Raw genomic sequence first — 19,048 nt, 5'->3', positions numbered from 1 at the left:
GTTAACCACGCTCTTTGTGTTTGTTGGAAGTCCTGAAGATGGCAGAATTATTTATTCATATTAATAGTAGAACTGTACTGAGAAACCCAACCAATGGAAAAAACGCCGCTGGCTGCCATTGATCAGTTACCTGGCCCACTCACAGTCTCGCTTACTATTCAGTGTCGGCTGTCAGTCTGCCAGAATGACAACATTTCTGCATCCACATGCTGCTGTCTCATTACTGGTCTCTGCTTATTGAGGGAGTTTCAGAAACACCACTGGACAAATACTCCTTAATGGCTCATACACCTACACATACAGTGAAGTGATGCTAGTTCGTCCTTAGCTGTTTCCATGGAAACTGGTCGGAGGAAAAAAAGGTGTTTTCTTATGTAATCATCAATGCTTTAGAATACATTCATTTCCTCAGCCTCTATCTGCCTTAAAACTGTGTGTGTGTGTTTGCATGCGAACATATGTGATGTGTTTCTGTAGCCTGGGTTGAATTTGACATCTTTCATTTGCACACATGCATACAAACATATTTGAACACTTGCACTTCGTTACTTGGCTCGGGACTCAGAAGCTGATCACATGTTGCATTTTATGCATCTGTCTTTAATCTTCAATCGCTTGGACTACCTCAGTGCCAGACCGTGGAAGGGAAGTGGCCTCGGGCCAGCTGCTTTTTGGAGCCAATCTCTTCTACTCTCCCTCTCTTTGTCTCCCTCTCTCTTTCTCCTATCCCCCTATTTTTTCTTCTTCTTGTTTTCTATTTTTCCTTCTCCCCCCCCCCCTTTTTTTTTTTCTTGTGCTCGCTTCCTCTCCCACACACACGTTCAGAAACATCAGAGGGCAAAATAACAATTCCTGTCAGGTGCCAGTCTGCATCATGATTTATTCACACTTTCTTGGGAAGTTTGACTTCTGCAGAGATTTTTGCTAATACGCTGTTCAGATAGAGAACTGAGAGGCACCCTGAAGCCACCAGGCACATCAACAGAAGGGCTGTGACTGACCACAACAGGATAAGTTTGTTGGGAATAAGGATTAGTATTACCACATATTTTATCAACTTATTAGTTGACCTTTAGAGTATTATGGGATCCAAACTCTTGTATTTTCACTTTTCCGTAACTGATTTTAGTTCTTCACCGCCAAATGAAAACAGTGACCCAGAAGTTTACCCAGTTGTTCTCATACAGCAGGAGACAAACCTGCTTTTATTCTTGTTGTTTAACAAGTTTGTATATATGAATGCTTGTTTTTATTCATGCAAATAAACATCCTAAGGATCACGCGGGTTGTTTAAAACTGCTTCTTAAGTGGAAGTCCATTATTCGAGTATTTCAAATATCCTGCAAAGCTTTTTCCAAATAATGACTTATTTATGTTGAACCAAAATACACCCCGGGGGATGTTTGGTTCTTTGCTTTAGCTTCTGTCCTCCAGTCGTCCCTGTCCTTTAATGGCTCACATCCACTTTGTGCACCTCTCTGCCCTTCTCTATATCCAGTTCCTGACTAAAGGCTGTGAGACATCAGAGATGACGCTTCGTCGAAATGGCCTGGGACAGCTCGGCTTCCACGTGAACTACGAAGGCATCGTAGCTGAGGTACTTGTCCATTCACAATGAAAATGTGTGTCTGAGAACTGTGAAGCGCATTCGGGGAGAACACTTGCTTATGCGCGGTTTGAGAAGCTCCTAATTTGTAGGCGTAAAATGTTTGCTGGTGATGAAGCAGCCCCAGGGAGATGATTTGCATCCCAACATAGCAACTTGTTGTTGTCATGCAACAGATGTTTGCACACATTTCCTTTCTCAGACAACTTGAGATTCAAATACACCTTTATTTTTAGTGACAATGAGTATTTTACCAAAGCGATGTTGTATAATTTAATAGTTTAATGCACACAGATGTGCTTGTCCAGCAGTATGAAACACCAAGTTGTTCAGTTTTTATGCTTTATTTAAAAAATAAATTCTTTAGCGTGATATATACGCTGTAATATACTGTGTAACCCGACGTGCACCTCCCCAAAAATCTAACTACACATGGAATTGATACAGCCCACAACTACTGTGACTGGCCTGTTCAGCATCATCGATTCCTCTTGTGCATTTCTGCTTACTTCTCCGATGCAGTTTTTGTTTTATGAGTGAAATAATAGCAATCATCACCTCATAATCATAGCATCAATATAATGATTCAGAAATAACAGCAATTTCCTGGAATGAGATTGCTGAAACTATTGGGATGGATATGAGGGAGTGTGCAAGAGAGAGAGAAAAAAAGTGGGTACCCACAAAAGGAAAAAAATCCCAGCATTCTATTTTTCTTTTCTGTCAGCTAAGGCTGCATATAAAACACTGAGACATGAGCACACAGGCATAAATGCGGGCAACAATATCAAAGGATCTGCAAAGATTCCCCTGCAGGAGGTCAAAATCAGGGATTACTGAAGATGAAGAAAATATTCTGGCATTTTTACTTTTTGTAACTTTATTTTTAGGTGGAGCCATACGGCTACGCTTGGCAGGCAGGACTGCGGCAGGGAAGTCGTTTGGTGGAAATCTGCAAGGTTGCTGTTGCAACTCTGACCCACGAGCAGATGATTGACCTCTTGCGGACTTCGGTGACAGTGCGCGTTGTTATCATCCCGCCACATGATGACGCCACTCCACGCAGGTAAGTGGAAAAGAAAGAAAATTATGTGTGTGTCATAGACTTTTCATAGAAGTTGCATGTAGCCACTTTGATGTCACATGTTGGTTTGTGTCCAAACTTGAAACCTTGAGTTTGGTGTTTTGGCCCTCAAATTTTGTGTCTTTGGAGCCAGAGGTGACCAATATTGTTGTCCTAAGTCCTGAATGTTATGCCAACCCTTTTCAATATGGGTTATGCAATATGCAAGCCCTTCTTCCACACAGACACATGTGAACTAAACTTCTTTTCTTTCCCTCCACAGGGGCTGTTCAGAGCTCTATCGGGTGCCTGTGTCAGAGTACAAGGGCAGCAGCAGCGACAGCGGTTCCTTTGAGTACAAATTCCCCTTCCGCAGCAACAATAACAAGTGGCAGAGGACATCAAGCAGCCCTCAGCAATCTCTGACTGCCTCGCCACAGCCCCACACACCCAACCGAGCCATCAGCCTCGGTAGCTCAGTGGGAAAGACGCTGTCAGCCGAGAGGCTGGAGAGGGGTGGTGTCATCCCGCGGAGCGTTAGCAGCGATGGACGACCTCTAGACACCAAGAGGTTAGAGCTTGTTGGCTCTTTAAGTATGTATGATTGAAAAACTGTATTATGTTGAAGGAGACTGGGAAAGGTTTGCTAAAGAGAGAGCAAACTGGAAAATATGTGCTGCGAAAGCCAGAATCCTCCAGCTGTTTAACTGATCAGTTGTATTACAGTCCATATTTTCCTGGGTAATAGGTTTTATTTATTTATTTATTTTTTTAACCTTTGCTGAAAATAAAACATTTTTACGTATAATGAGCGCTTCTGCGCTTCAGAAGTAGACTTTTTTCCCCCCCCATATTGATTGTTTGGGACAAAATAAAATCCATCGAAATTTTCCTGAACTTTGAAAATTGAACTTTTATAGTCTTTTGGCTTAAAAAAACAAAAACCTTCATGTTTTCATGAGCGGATAAATTCTTACTGTTTCTCTGTCCTACACCAGGATGTCTCCAGGCAGTGAGAGCTATAGCCTGGCCTCATCTTTGGCGCTAGGCCGTTCCCCTCATAACCGCAGCTCTCCCAGCAACCTGTCCTGTTCCAGCGACGCCTCTGGGAGCTCTGCTCACTGGAGACAGAAGTCCATGCCTGAGCAGTAAGGAAGAATATGTGGTTATGGATGCGATTTATGGATAGTGACTGCATATTTTATGTACAAAAACCCCCAGTTTCTTCTCACTACAAAGTTTTATGCTGCCTTTAGGGATTTGTGATTTCATTCATCAATGATAGAAAGTCCACTGCGCTCTGTGTACTCTGACATATGGTCAGGTATTTATCGCTTCTCTTCTGTAGATGTCATAAAATATGTCTTAAACCAACAAAAAGCAACAGGTTGATATACCGTTTTAAACAGACGTTTAAGACGCATTTACATTTAAGAAGCTGATTTATGTATTTATGCATCGTTGTGACATAAATTATTTAAATTTTTTATATATGTGTGTATATATTTTTTGCTATATACAAAAAAGTTGGCTTGAAGTACAATCTTTTTACAACCGTAACAGCATATGGCATTACTGTAGGAGAGTGAGATGCTAGCATTTAGGTCTTTGTCTCTGTTAATGCTCTCGACAGCCCCCCCCCCCCCCCCCCCCCCCCCCAACCACTGCAGCCTGTAGGAAAATGTATTCTGTTTCAAACTCTGTTTTTCTATCATTCCTTTTTAATCAGTAAAAACACAGTTAAGTAACTTTAAAAAGGGGGGTTTAATTTGGTGCATGTGCACTCGTTTCCTAGATTTGCAAGCAATCGCCACTCTCCGATGTCTGGGGAGAGACGAGAGGTGGCTGGAGAGAGTGGGTCAGGTGGAAAGTCCTCTTCCAGTTGGTCCAGGATGGATGAAGGGGGAGGAGCCGAACGCGGGTCAACAGGTATGTTGGGATTAAGTGTGCTGTAAAGTCTTGGCAAATTGTGGCGTATTTTAATACTATCAGTAGTGTAAACATAAAACGCAGCATAAATGTGAGCCTGTGGACGTGTTTTTATAGACATCAGGGCAGTTGGCTTTTCAGTTTTGAGGGCGGAGGAGGAGACAGCACTGGAAAGAAATCATCCATATTTATCTGTGGTGGTAAATTTCTTTGAAATGACAGGTATCTTGAAGAGTGTGTGAGTGGTGTTTGTGTGTGTGCGCCTCCTCATCTACCTCGTCTGCCGGTGACATTTTTTCTTCTTCTTTGCAGCAGCAGCTTTTTCATAGAGATAAAAACTCTGACAGCAGCCACAGCGCTTCCCTTCCACTCCCCCCACACTCCACTCCTCTTCCACCTCCTTCGCCTCTGCAAGCTGTGAATTATATTGCCTTCACTGAGAAGGTCTTAATGTCTCTGCAAACAAAATGGTGGAAACATAATGAGACAAATGGCGAAGGAAGGGGAGAATTATTGAATAGGGATCAGAAAGGTGTTCAAACGGTGACATTGGGTGCAATAAGTGGCTTTTTGTTTGTCATTTTCCTTTCTGTTCTATACGACTTAATAAGAAGAGAAAAGGGAGAAATTCCTTTCTTTCCTGTCAACACAGTTGGCCACCCTAGTCACTGTGCGCCTTTCCTTCCCTCCCTCCCTTCAGTCTGTTCCTCATTCTCCACTGCTGCTTGTTTTTGCCTCTCATTCAAACTTCTTTTTATTATGTTGTACATTCCCTCTCATTTAATTGAAAGTATTCTCCCATGCACTGTTTTTGGGACCTTTCTTTTATTAAAGCTCCGAATCCCACAAAGGCTTCCACCCCCCCCCCCCCGCTGCTCCTTTGATTCCCAGCAGGATGTTGCTTTCGTTGATTGTTGACCAGCCTAGTTTCAGTCATGTTCTCAACCTGTTCCTGACCGCCACAATCACAGTTAAAGGCTTTAGTCTTTCATTTTGTGGTTGTTCATAGCACTTATGTCGTTACTGGTCAGGGTGGAACAATGTAAACTGGTCCAGTGCAGCCAGAGTCAGCCAAGTGTCTGGCCCTGCACTGTACAGTCTGCTCTCTCTGTGGTTTAGAGATCTGTCCTTTTCCTCTTCCTTCCATTTTCACCCTTTGACCTGCCAGTCTTCAGCAACGATTATGTGGTCATGTTATGTCCAGAAATAACACGAGTCACGCAGCGGGCAGAATACATACTTTTTTTTGTTATGCACACACACAAACAGGACATATGCTTACCCTTTGGTGGAAAGCCCTTTTGAAGCTAGAGTAATTACATGGTTAATTCATGGAGAAATTGCCATTTGTCATGACTTTTCATTTAGCTTAAAAGGGTAACTCTTCAGAAAGTAAACAATACACAAATACCCACATATGCTTGTATATAAACACGTGCACTCCTGAAAAGCAGGCATGCACACGTGCTTACATCCTTTATTAGTGGAGAGCCCCGTGGGCTGTGGTGCAACTTTGCAGATTTTTGTGCGACTGAATCTACATTTCTAGATTCATTCCAGCAGATGTTATGATATCTCTCTTTACTCCCTCTGTCATGATGCTGTGGTCATTAGCAGCCTTCTCTGTAGGTCTTGTTGCATAACATCCACAGGATTATACAATAGTCCCAATTATACCCCAAGTTTTGCTACGGGACACATACACACGTTTTCTCACGCGGCACAGCTTGCCCAGAACAAACAAAGCCAGCAGGGACCATCTGGGGACAAATTTGTGTTTGATGTGCTTGGCTTTTGCTGACAAGTGATGTGGGTTTTTGTTCATGGACATGGCAAAAGCAAAATAAAATCCGTGTGAACCTCTCGGAAGCGCAACTGCTGTAGTAGTAAAATATATGCAAATGAACATAACTTCTGTGTGTATTCATCAACGATGTTTGTGCCACAGGGTGTGCTCTCATGTGTTTGTCACCAACCCCAGCTGTGTGTAATGGTCTATTTATTGCAGAGGCGCCAGTCTCGAAGTCTGGTCAAGGATACTCGGGAGCTCCTCGTATCCAGAGGCAAGAGCAAGTCATCCACCTGTCCCCGAAGAAGGGCAGCCAGGTCAGGCTTTACATGGTTTTTGACATGATGGTGATGTAACATGAACATTTAGGCTTTTTTGTATAACCAGAATATTTTATCGTTTTCCCTGTACTCATCCCTATTATCTGTCGTTATGCAGTCAGATGGCCCTTACTCTGGTCACTCCAGTAGTAACACACTATCCAGCACTACTTCCAGTGGGGGCCACAGCGACAGCGACAAATGGTATGATATGGGGACTGGTGGGGGCTCCAGTGGTGACCAGGGTGACCCAGAACCCAATGGCCTGGGAGGAGGTGGTTACCTCCAGGGCGCCTCGGCCGACAGCGGCATCGACAGCGGCTCTTTTGGAGCCTCTCACCACGCCCACCCCCACACTCACCATGGCAGCACCACCTCGCTGCTGGCTCCCAGTGGAGGCAGAGACAGCAGGGAGAGGTCAGCGTCCCCATGGCACAGTCCAACCGAGGGAGGCCGCAGGATGCTCGAGAGGTCGCCTGCTGCTGCCGAGTCCCCTGGCCCTCCAGGAGAGAGAAGCATGGATGGAACAGGTCGAAGTCCACCTACTCACCTCCTTGTTAGAGACAGCAGCACCTACAGCCTGAGTGACACTGGATCTCACTCCAGGTGGGTGTGGGTGTAAAACCTAAAGCTTCACTATTAAACTTGTCCTCTAAGGCAGGGAGTGCAGGCTTAAGGGTGGAAGTTTCCAGAAAAATGTTGTGATATGATTAAGACTCCTGACAGAAGAAAAATGTTTTAGCTTCTTCTTAGAAAACGCTGGATGGTTAAAGCTTTTGTAAAACACTGAAGAAAAACAGATTTGAGAAGAGATCCCACTTTTGATTCAATTGCATACAGCTAATGACCACAAACACTGTAATCCATTTGTTGTTTCTCACCTTGAAGCCTAAGAATTGCACCTAGAACGTAACGTGATGACATGATCATACCTGAGGTTGAGGTAAACTGCTTCTAGAAGCAGATGGCGAATGCATCATCATACTGTTTTCAAATAAACACATTTCACTAAGAAGCAATTGTTTGAAAGACCTGAATTAAATCTATTAAAGTAGAGAGTTTGACAGCAAAGTCCAACAATGGTAGGAAGTAGACCCAAACCCTCCCCTGGAGTCAGATGCTGGTGGTGGTGGTGATGAAGCATTTGGAGATTTAGGTGATGATCTCTGATCTGAAATGTTTAGGAGGTGGGTTTGATGAATGAGAGCGTGAAATGATAATTCAGAAGAAAATGATTGGGTCAGAGTGACAACGACACAATTGAGTTTGACAGCCTGGGAAAGCAGAAGTGATGTAATGAATAGACTGAGTAAATATAAATCTACCTGATTAAACCTGCATTAACTGTATTTGTGCAGCTCACTTAGCTTTACCACTTTTGTCCTGTCACTCTTACCTTGATAGGATAAGCAACTGATCCCTTAGCCACAATACACTAAAAAAAACTCAAGTGGTTTAACATTGATTGACAATGAATAACATAAATTGGTTCATTCAAAATATGTTTCATCTCACAGCTATAACTAATCGAGCTTCAGTTATGCATTGAGATCTGGCCTCATCCATTTCATAATTTATTATCTCAGTATTTGCCTGATTGCTGCAGTCATTGTAGTGCATGAGATAACAGAAATAATATTTTAAATGTGATACAAGCACTGAAGTTTGTGTGTTAGTCCCTCTGTTTGCCAATTTCCATCTTAGGAATCAGCTGATTAACTACAGAATTTCAACCACCGGATCGTTTTTGGTGGTTTACCAGTTAACCTGATAAGCAACTTTAGACTGGTTCAAACCTAGAACCTTTTTTACCCTCAACTAACACTCTCAAGTACTTTTATACTGCAAACTGCATCCACAGACACGTTTTTAAGCGTGAAGCCAACCTTAAAGAGTAATTTTAACTCCCTCTACACATGCCAAAGATCTGAAGGAACTCCAGTGACCTGCTCTTCTCATTTGAAGAGTCTTAAATCACCAGTAATGATAGTTACACCTCATGACCTCGGTGTCATGTGTCCAGCATTAAAACTACATTTGTATTCTGTCACAGTGATGGAGGGCAAAAGAAAAGGGGGGGCAGAATGAGCTTGCCAAGATTGGCTTGACAGCAGGTGATACTTTCATATAGTTTTCCATTTATAACTGAATAATATATGCCCTACCTCAAAATTCCTTGATAAAAGATGTCTCACTGCTGAATTTTGTATTACTGCTTGACCTAAGACCAAGCTTGACTTCTTAAAACGTAAAAACATTAAGATTCTTGCCTAAATAATGCACAGATCTGGGTTTAAAAGAAAAAGCCTGTCTTTGCTTTAAGATGTATTTTTGTTGTTGTTGTTTTTTTAGTGAGGATTATGATGCAACTTGTGTACATATGTTTCATTACTATTTCCACATCCTGTTTGTTTCCTCTGTCCATCAGTGCTCGCCACTCGGGCCACAGCTCTCCCAGAGAGGAGTCGTCCTCTTCGGCAACCTCCCCTTCATCTCAGTCCTCGGTGTCCCCTGGGCCCAAGAGCTTCTACCCACGCCAAGGAGCTCAGTCCAAGTACCTGATTGGTTGGAGGAAGCCCGGCTCCACCATCAATTCTGTCGACTTTGGAGACACGCGCAAGTAAGGATGAAAGGACTATACAGAAAGTAGAAAACAAAAGTCTTGAATTGTTATTCAAACTGTGTATTTGAGGTGTGAAAAGTTACATAAATTATTAAAGTTATATGTTATCAATAATTCCTCTAGAGGTTTTTGAGCTTTAAATGCCTCTGTAAAAGAGTTGGATTTTTTTGTGCCAGCTCAGTGTTAACTTTCACAAGAAGTTATTGATCCTGGTGATTTTTTTTTTTCAGGCTGTTGGTTAATAATGAAGAAACAGAACAAATTAACAGGTGAAAGATGTTCCGGTCAGATTTTTCTAAATTTGGCAAATCCTTCAGATGGTTCATTGGGCATAGTACAGTGCATTAAAACTCACTTTATTCCCAGCCACATTAGTGTCTAAAGAATGATGCCTAACGTTGCCACTGTGGCTGTCTTTTTTCCCCCTGCATTACTGCATTTATACTCATCGTTTCAAATTGAACTTTCCTCTGATTTATAGCAGTGCTTTCATTTGGCAGACTGCTTTTAATCCTACTACAACTAGTACTACAATTTTTACATTAATGGGTTTCATGTAATATCATGTGTGCTACTTGATTACCCCCTTGTGGCTCAAGAGAGTATTGCATTAAATGCTATAATGCAGACCCTGAATGTGATTTTTTTTTTTTTCCCATTGAAAGGCTACATATCTTTATTTTCTGTGTCATTATATAAAACATTATCAGTGCAACATAATTTTCTCACAACCGCCTTTTTACTGACTGTGTGTGTGTGTGTGCGCGTGTGTGTTTGTGTCTTAGGAAATCTCCAGGAGAAAGTGGAGTAGACGTGGTTCCAACCCCGGCAGCCAGGCCATCTCTGAGAGACATGCACTCGCCGCAGACTCATGCAAAGTCTACAATGGAGGAAGATGTGAAGAGGCACAGTGCTCCAGACAGTCCCCCGCCACCACGAAAACATAAAGAAAAGGTACGTCTGCCATTAAGACCAAAAGCAGCTACTATAAAAGTTTGGACAGCTTTCAGAGAATTTGTCAGGTGAGTGGAGTGAATTCACTTGGAAAGCTCAATTTGCAGTCTTTGCTTGTTCCGTCCACCTTCGCAGCTACTTCAGCTTTTCGCAGGCAGTGGTACAATTGTAAAAGCAAAGGTCAAATATCAAACATAAAAATCGGGTGTTAATGCTCGTCTGCTTGTAGCTAGAATAGGTCATTCACCTGCACATCGTTGGGGGAAAAAAATGTATTTGATGTGTGGCGAATGTTTTTTGGCAGCAGATCAAACAGGAGAGAGGCTGTAGCTGATGTAGAGCAGCACTGCAGCCCCTGGTCTCACACAGGTGTCAGAGCAGACTCTGTGCAGTAGTAAATGTGATCATTAAAGTAACACCTGCTCACTTTCACCCTGCGCAGCATAGCCAGAAGTCGCCGCCAGAGCAGCCTCTCAGCCGCCGTCGCTCGCTCCATCGCACTCTATCAGATGAGAGCATTTATCGTGGCCAGCGCCTTCCCTCCCTGAGCGACACCATTCCTGAACCGGCTCTCGCCGCTGACGTTCTCTTCAGCTGCTCCACCCTTCCACGTTCGCCCACCACTCGTGGCGTGCCCCTTAGACGGCCTTCCTATAAGCTGGGAGTCAAACTGCATGGTAAGCTTGAGTAGAAGGCTGGCAGCTCGCTTTATATACTGAAGACATAATTTGTTGCTGATAGTTGTTACTGTTATTCAATGGGAAATAACCAAATGCATTAGAAAATAATTAGCAGGTAAATAAGGGTGCTTTGAATAAATGCAACGCAGCTCATTATGTTTTCTGCAGAACTAAGAGGTGCTTATATTTGCCAAGGACATATTTGGTTACCATATCTCTTAATATTATGTGAAAATGACAGCAAAGGCTAAACCTAAATTATTTTATTTTTTTCCTGCTGTCCCCTCTTTTCAATAAAAATGCTCAAGTGTGGAAAAATCACTTTTCAAAACTTAATTTAACAGGTGACCTTTCGGCATCTGACACATCATTGGTGGATTTGGTGGAGCGTCATCGTGGACCTCTCCCTCAGGAGCTCATGCCCCTCCCCTCTTCAGACAGAGACAGTCCCCTCGAATGGACACACCTGGTGGACGTGGCCAATACCTTTGAGAATGAGCGAAACACACATTATGGTATAGTTCTCCTGCTTTTACTAGTAGTTAAAGCAAACGCTTGGTATTCTTTGCCCTCACGTTTCTGTCTTCTTTTAGTCCAGAGAAGTTTTGTTTTTGGTGACTCAAACCACCGGAGCAGCGGCACCTCCAGTCCACAGCAGTCTCACATAGAGCTGAAGCCTGTTCCACTGTCACGGCCCTCGTCTAGGTACACACAACACACACGCTGTAGTCTGTGTTAAATGTTCACATGGAAGATATGTGCAATTAGACTTTTTAAAATGAAATTGATTAACTATCAGTGCAACAAAAAGAAGTTTCACGTCTAACCAGATAATACAAGAAGCAGATGGTGTGTGTACATATGAAGATTATTAACTGAATTCAGTATCCAGTAGAACTGGAATATACAGGGTAAACAAGAGTTTGTTGCTAATAAAATTCCACTTCAAAGATGTATGCAGTGTTTACTCATGTTGACTTTCTTTTCTTGCCGCAGTGAGGGACATATAGGGCTGGAGAGGAAAGTGACTAAGCTGGAGGCCATGGTGAAGATGCTTCAGGAGGACCTGAAGAAGGTGAGACGGAACCTAAAACATGACGCACAGTTTGAATAAATATATACAGTCCTGCGAGAAGAGGAAAAAAAAAAAAGAAAGAAAGAAGGCGGCCCAACATTAGGGCTGTGCGATATGACCAAAATCTCATATCCCGATATAAAAATTCTATCGTCCGATAACGATATAAATCACAAAAATGTAACATTTGGTGTTACCGTCATTGTTGCTAACGACAACGCATAAAAACAGGCGCTTGTCCGTCCGTAGTGTGGTTATATTAAATATAAGAGAAAGAGAGAACTTTAAGAAATAGCCACTACAGTGACCATCAAAACGGTGAAAAAATATTGCCATAAACAGATTATTTTGCGACACCACGAAACAAACGATAGCGTAAAATGAAACGATAGACGTTTTTATATCGTCATCCGATATATATCGTTATAACAGCCCTACCCAACATGTCCCATTTTATTCTAATCTGTCTAAAGGACATTGTTCCAGGAGTGAAGGCTTTCATTTGGGAACCCTTCCAAACAGCCATAGATGTTGAGTCTTCTTCTAATTGTGCTGTCATGAACTTTATCATTTAACATGCTAATTGAGGCCTGTAGCTCCAGGGTTTTTCTCTGAGCGTTACTCGGTCTGACCTTGAGGTGAATTTGCTGGGACGTTCAGTTCTGGGAAGATTGGCAGCTGTTTTGAATGTTTGCATTTGTGCATAATCTTTCTCACTGTCGAGTGACGGTCTTCAAATTGTTTGCAAATGGCATTGATGGGCAGTAAGAAGTGCTTCTCTAAGATCATTGCTGATGTCTTATCAGTGAAATGTTTGAACGCTCCAACCCAGCAAACTGTCAAAAATCTGCTTTTCTAGAAGAATTTATAGAGATGCTCAAACTGATGATCAGCCAATCAGATTTAGCAGCACCTGGTGACACATTATCCTCTTACTGTAAGGATAAACTCGTTTTTTCACATGACTGCATTGAGTCCTGTGCAAACTTTTGCTCGGTGCTGCGCTAAAAGAATCATTTTTGGTTCCCCTCTTCTTTTGAAGTGTGAATGAAAGATACAGACTTCAGTTGCCTTTGTATACAGTGGAACGTGGAGCGGGTGGTGTAAATAAATATTTTGTTTTCAAAAGAATATACAAAGTCAGCAGTTGAGCGTTTCTATTGTTCTCTTGGGTCCACTCTGCTGCTTATTGTTGTTGCTAACTGCTGACTCAAGTTTCACTGCGGCCACTAAAATGATAACGTTTAAATCACCTGGAAAAAGTTTCCCATGTTTCCTGTTCACTCGTCCAGTGTTTCATAGTTCATGTCCATATTTCAGTTACTGCTGTTTTTGCACACCACACAGGTCAGAACTTTATTCACACCAAATACTAACCATAAAGTCATGATTTGTACTTTTAATGCTTCGTGTTTGGTAGTGAGGTTGAAGCGGCTGAGAGTTACGAGTATGGTGAAATACATCAAACGCCAGAGTGTAAGCAAATAGCAAAGAAGCAGCAGAATACAAGACACCTCTGCCCATAGGCTGAAAATATGGCTTTTCCCCTAAAATTAGCCGTAAGGTTATTGATGATATGAATAAATCATAGTCCTGTAACTTTCGACTTTATGGAATATAGTATATTAACTTAAACATCACAGCAAAAAGCGACAAACTCTGATAGTCCTGTTAGGATAGGTAGGATAAAAGGTAGGATACCTTTTGCCCTATGAGAGCTTGCTCCAGCCTCCCACCATGCTTAATTGGAAAAGCAGTGAAGAAAAAGGATGGACTATCACTAATCACCCCCTTCTCCAGTGGTACAGTCCACTCAGGCTTTAGAAACCACGAGTCAGGTGGTTGAATCACCTTATAGCTCCCTCACCATCCCCTCTTTGAGCCTGACCTTTTGTAACGGGGAAAAGTTTTCACTCAGAAAACTGCTGCGGTTTGAGATTCACGTGTAACGCAATTCTTGGGAAACTTTCAGCTGTCTTGTGAAATGTTGCAAAGCTTTTCTACATTTCTTACTTTTAACATGACAGGAAATCAGTTTGACACCAAGAAAGCTAATACGTACCTCTCTCACCCCAGCAGCAATCGACTGCAGCTGACTGACAGCAGCTCGCTCCAGTTTTATTGTTTCCTTCAGTGTGTTCTTTACCTTCCTAGACTGAGACTCAATATTTATGTTCATGCACCCAACTCGGAGTTTATTTCGTTGTGCTGTCTTCGGGTTTAAAATGTCAGCTGATAATATCTGTTTACAAAATCACAAACTTCTATCTAGCTGCGACTCGCTGTCTGCAGGCCCGAGATTTAGTTTACATAAACACAGCAGAGATTGAATTGATTGCTTAAGAAAAACTTTGTCCACTGTTAATTGCTTAATAACGGGTTAATGAAAACGAGTAATTTAACCCCACCTTTCTCCACCTTCCGCAGGAGCGGGAAGAAAAGGTGAGGCTTCAGGCTCAGATCAAGAGACTCTGGGAGGACAACCAGAGACTGCAGGAGGAGTCCCAGACCTCTGCTGCCAAGCTCAAGAAGTTCACCGAGTGGGTCTTCAACACCATCGACATGAACTGACTCCCACCTCAACATTTTAACCTACACACATGCACACAAATGCAAACATGAGCGCACACACACGCACACACACTCTGGATAAAGAGGCAGAGGAGGATCGACACTCACGAGGAAACAGGAGATTGTTGTTGTTGGACTTGAATTATCCTGATGCTGAATACGTCAACCATCTTCCATTGGCTTCAGCCATCAGTGGGTAATGCCGTCGACCAGTCTCGGTCTCTCCTCGCAGACCCTCTGTTAAACTTAGGAAGATGACACTCAAGAAAATGGGTGTCATTCTCACCTATGAGAGCTGTTGAATTTGTCTTTCTCTCGTGTGACAAAATCTCTTTTCTTAAATTGCCGACAAGGAGAAAGCACTTCACACCCTCCACCTTCTAAAGAAGTCGACTTTGCCTCTTGCGGTTGTTCCAGCGGTGCACGCAGAGAAGCTCCGCCTCCTATCTGTAGATTTTGTTCCACGTGGATGTGCTTCTCTTTTTAGGACATTTATTCTTGTTTTTGTTTTTTTTAAATATTTTTTCCCAGCAAGTCTTTTTAAATGATGCCCAGCTGCTCTAAAAGGGGACTTGAGTCCTTTATGCCAAATCTCAGCTGCCACAGGATGGGTGGGGTGGCGTTACAGAGACACCAAGGTGATTGAATGAAAGTCTCTTAAAAATGGTCCCGCAAAGTCAAGACGGGTACGCCATCAATCTGCCGGTCCAGCTACTGGAACACAAACGACCGCATGCAAACACACATACAGAAACGATCATCTGAAACCACAAGAGCAGAGGACACGTGAGAGGTTTTCACTTCGTTCACACCTGCGTGCCCTCCCCTCGAAGGCTCAAACCACCGGACGGTCGCTCTGGCTGTTCGACCGCAGCCACCCACACGGAAACAGGTCGCTCTGCTTCAGCACAGGAGGGATTTGTACAGTTTCTCTTTTTCTTTCTCTCTCTCTCTCTCGATCTCACTTTCTCTCTTTCGTGTCAGTCAAATCTGGATTACAACATCCTGACAGAGGGGGATATTTAAAAGCCATCGGCAAGCGATGCCACTTAAAAAAAAACAACAAAAAACCAAAAAAATACAAAAAAAACCCAGGACTGATCCGTAGTGCTTTGGTCCCTCCTAATTATATGTGTCTTAAAAGCAATAGGAAGAAGTCAGGACTCTCTTAAGAGACGCTTAAAGTGGGAAAAGATTATTTGGAGCTTACAAGGCTGCCGATTTGTGCTGCACAAGAGCCTTTATCCTTTCCCACTGAACTGTGAGGGGGGGAAAAGGAAAGTGAGAACTCTAAACATCATCCCACTGTCTGCAGAGACAGCTGCTGATTAAAAGTGACAGAGACATTAATGAGATGGAAAAGTGTTGTTTTTTCCTCCCCAAGGTTTATTTATTTCCTTGTATTATAATCCAATAAATACGTTGTTCTATTCGTATAGTACAACTGACATCAGTGTTTAGTTCCTCAAGACAAACGGTCACTAGCTATATTATTTAAATGGCTTTCTTTCTTAATTCTGGCTAAAGCCTGACTTGTATGGTTTTTATTCTGTATTCTGTTGTATTTTGTGGTGCCCAAGCCTGCTGTCGTGTTGCTTACAGTGCCCTCTAGTGGTGACCAGTGGAAATGTCATGATTTGTAAATGTGCTGCCAGTCACTCTGTATTTTTCTAACGCCTCTTCCGCAATCAGTCAGACATCAAACCGTGGAGGCCACACAAACAGGACAGGAGGAATAATCAGAAGCCAGCCTTGAGAGACAATCACAGGTGTATTTTTGATAAAAAAAGGAGCAGACCTAAGGTGTGTGTGTCTGTGTGTGAGTGTGTGTGGATGTTGTGTCTGCAGAGCATTTATAGTTTTCCTCAGGTTCAGTTTATGTCAGGAATGTGAGGAATCAACAGAAATTGCATATGTGGCTTTCTGTTAGGAGGGGGCTACAGTATCAGCTGTACCTGTGTGTGTGTGTGTGTGTGTGTGTGTGTGTGTGTGTGTGTGTGTGTGTGTTGTTGTCGTGTGAATGTACATCAGTCAATCCAGCCGTGCCTACAGTCACTTATCTTGGTCATTTACTCCGAGGCAGAGCAGGGACATGCCTTTGAAACAGCACCTGGGGAACAGATAAAAGGGAAAGGCTCTTCTCCTTCATCCTGAAAGATAAGCACACCTGGTACAGTAACACGCACGCACTCACCAGATACGATTTTAATTTGAGTTCACACTCACAGTCGTCGACTCGGCTGAGAGGCTTCATCCTTTCATTTGCTCAAATGCTTATTTCTCCTCTTCAGTCAGTCAGGCCAGCCTCCCGACACAGTGATGAGTATTTGTGGAAGTCTGTCTGCGTGTGTGCCTTTGCATTCAATTACTTGAGCCACTGGCCCCTGTAATACAAGTGTGCCGGAAGACAGGTTTTTTTTTTCTTTCCCCACATCACAAAGCTGCTTACAACACAAGCAAGAGTCACAGCTGGGTGTTTGACACGACAACAGGGGCGTTTAGGTCGAAGCCTAAGCGTGTCCATTTAAACTTGGCGAAAGCCTTAATTCCCCCCGCGCTAAAGTTTTTGACTCGCCCCAAGTAAATTTGCATCTCACATTGATGCAATTAGAAGCCCTGCAGCGCACAGCACAAATGATCTCCCAGTCTGAATGTAAAGAGAATATAAACGAGCCTAAAGAAATATGATGTTTACTATAACCGACATGCTTATTAAGCTCTGCAGTTTCGCAGAGACACGAGTGGACTGTTAGCAAAAGTTTTGGTTCTGTTTTAGGAATCTCCCGTCAGTCTGCGTGGACGACAGTTACACCAGTAGATGGTCAACACCAGATTTGGTCTTTTTTCCCCTTTTTTTTAAATTTAAGTTTTTCAAGCTGGCCCGTTGTGAAAACGAGTCATCCACTAATGTGAAATCCTTGAAATATTAATGAAAAAAGGTGAGTCCTCTTGGCGCAAATGGGCCCCTATCCGTAAAGTGTTGACTGTAAATTATATACCATGTACACTGGGTTTCTGTCCAAAACTATATCAATGATTAAAATGATTAAATTAACTAAAAGCAATGTTTATGTTTTATTGTAAAAGGAAAGTGGTCAAGGTTAATTTTTTTTTTTTTTTTGTATTTTAAATGAAGTATGGCCAAATGACAGAACGTGCAGTGCAGATGTTTTGCTTGCATCTTTAAAAGTGTGCATCAACTTGGATGTTAGATTCAGTTTATACTAAGTCAGAAACAAACGTAAGCCGGTCTGGGGTTTCACTCGTCTTTGTTACCTTGCAGTGAACGTGGGTTTTCTCTCCTCAGCGTTGTTTTTGCTGCTTCACTGAAGGATATCACAAATTTGAATGTTCAGATGTTCTTTTTCTTTTCTTTTTTTTTTTTTTGCAATATCTTATTTTTGAGATTCTTTGCACAACAATGTGTTTTACATTAAAGAAAAAAAGCATAGTGTTTACAGGTTTTGGATATAAAAAGGGTGAATTGATGGATTCCTGTGCAACCTTGTCTAGAATGTTGCTCTGTAGTTTTCCCTGCCAGTGCAGCTCCTGACAAACAGGTGCTTTATAACTTTATTCCTCAAGCATCACTGATCAGACGAGAGGAGGTCGTACGTTGTGTAAACTGTAGGGATGCTGGGTTTCAGTGATTGAAGCAGGGGAGGAAGGTTTCCCAGAGCTCGGAGACGCAGCCCTGCACTGCTGAGTCTTGATCTGTTTTGTTTGCTCCTGCTGGAAGAACAGAGGAAACGGTGAGGTGATCCGCTCTGACTGGAAACAAAGCACACTATTTTAAGAGGACCATACGTTTTAAACAATTGAAAATACTGTTTACATCCCAGATCCATTGTCTTTGTAAAATGTAAAGGTATGAATAAGACATTTGCAGTGATCACAGTATTAAGGTTTCTGAAATAAATAAATAAATAAATGCTGTGTCGATTTTGTGGTGCTGTCAGTTTATTTGTGTATCGTAGATATTGAAATATCCTCACTTGCATTTATCAGTTATCATTTTCCACACTGATGCATACAGCATACAGTACAATGAACTCTAGTCAGCACACATACACTCATGCCACTTTATTAGGTACACCTGTTCACCTGCATGTGAAAGATGTCTAATCAGTGCATTTAGATATGAAGCTTGTGTGTAATTTCGGTAAAGATGGGTAATCATGGACCTGTGCTTTTCTGGGTGTTTGGCTGCTAGTCTATTCTTTAACTCACTTCCCCACACTTTAAAACTCGATGCTGACATCATTGGTCTAGTCTAGCTGTTTCTTTTCTTTCCCGTTCTCCCAGCTAGTCCTAAGTAAAGCCCCTCCCTCCTGCCCACCTTTGGGATGTGACGGAGTTGCTTCAGACCAGGTGGAAATATGTTGCAACTGTGTGATGTCACCTAAATTAGCAAGGCGTACTTAAGGAAGTGGCCTCT

General features: G+C 42.5%; 1 protein-coding gene across 3 annotated transcripts in view; it reads left to right on the top strand.

Annotated features, from left to right (window-relative positions):
* Positions 1 to 18,557, top strand: part of sipa1l1 (signal-induced proliferation-associated 1 like 1) — a 96,125-nt gene extending 77,568 nt beyond the window's left edge. For 2 of the 3 annotated variants that reach the window (XM_085432209.1, XM_085432208.1), the window contains exons 12-25: positions 1,499 to 1,597; positions 2,497 to 2,672; positions 2,953 to 3,240; positions 3,668 to 3,817; positions 4,465 to 4,598; positions 6,607 to 6,704; positions 6,826 to 7,313; positions 9,136 to 9,327; positions 10,116 to 10,284; positions 10,727 to 10,961; positions 11,309 to 11,479; positions 11,558 to 11,669; positions 11,961 to 12,039; positions 14,467 to 18,557. In XM_085432209.1, the coding sequence (XP_085288335.1) occupies positions 1,499 to 1,597; positions 2,497 to 2,672; positions 2,953 to 3,240; positions 3,668 to 3,817; positions 4,465 to 4,598; positions 6,607 to 6,704; positions 6,826 to 7,313; positions 9,136 to 9,327; positions 10,116 to 10,284; positions 10,727 to 10,961; positions 11,309 to 11,479; positions 11,558 to 11,669; positions 11,961 to 12,039; positions 14,467 to 14,610 (2,535 nt within the window). In that variant the 3' untranslated portion in view covers positions 14,611 to 18,557. Of the gene's footprint in view, positions 1 to 1,498; positions 1,598 to 2,496; positions 2,673 to 2,952; positions 3,241 to 3,667; positions 3,818 to 4,464; positions 4,599 to 6,606; positions 6,705 to 6,825; positions 7,314 to 9,135; positions 9,328 to 9,560; positions 9,600 to 10,115; positions 10,285 to 10,726; positions 10,962 to 11,308; positions 11,480 to 11,557; positions 11,670 to 11,960; positions 12,040 to 14,466 lie in introns of all 3 variants that reach the window. The other variant, XM_085432207.1, reaches the window with a different exon arrangement.
* The last annotated feature ends 491 nt before the right edge of the window (positions 18,558 to 19,048 follow it).

Source organism: Copadichromis virginalis, linkage group LG15 (assembly GCF_057382275.1).
Source record: "Copadichromis virginalis isolate Kocher_CV1m ecotype Utaka linkage group LG15, C_Virginalis_male_GT1.1, whole genome shotgun sequence".
Lineage (NCBI taxonomy): Eukaryota > Metazoa > Chordata > Actinopteri > Cichliformes > Cichlidae > Copadichromis > Copadichromis virginalis.
This window is presented reverse-complemented; position numbering and strand designations above follow the sequence as displayed.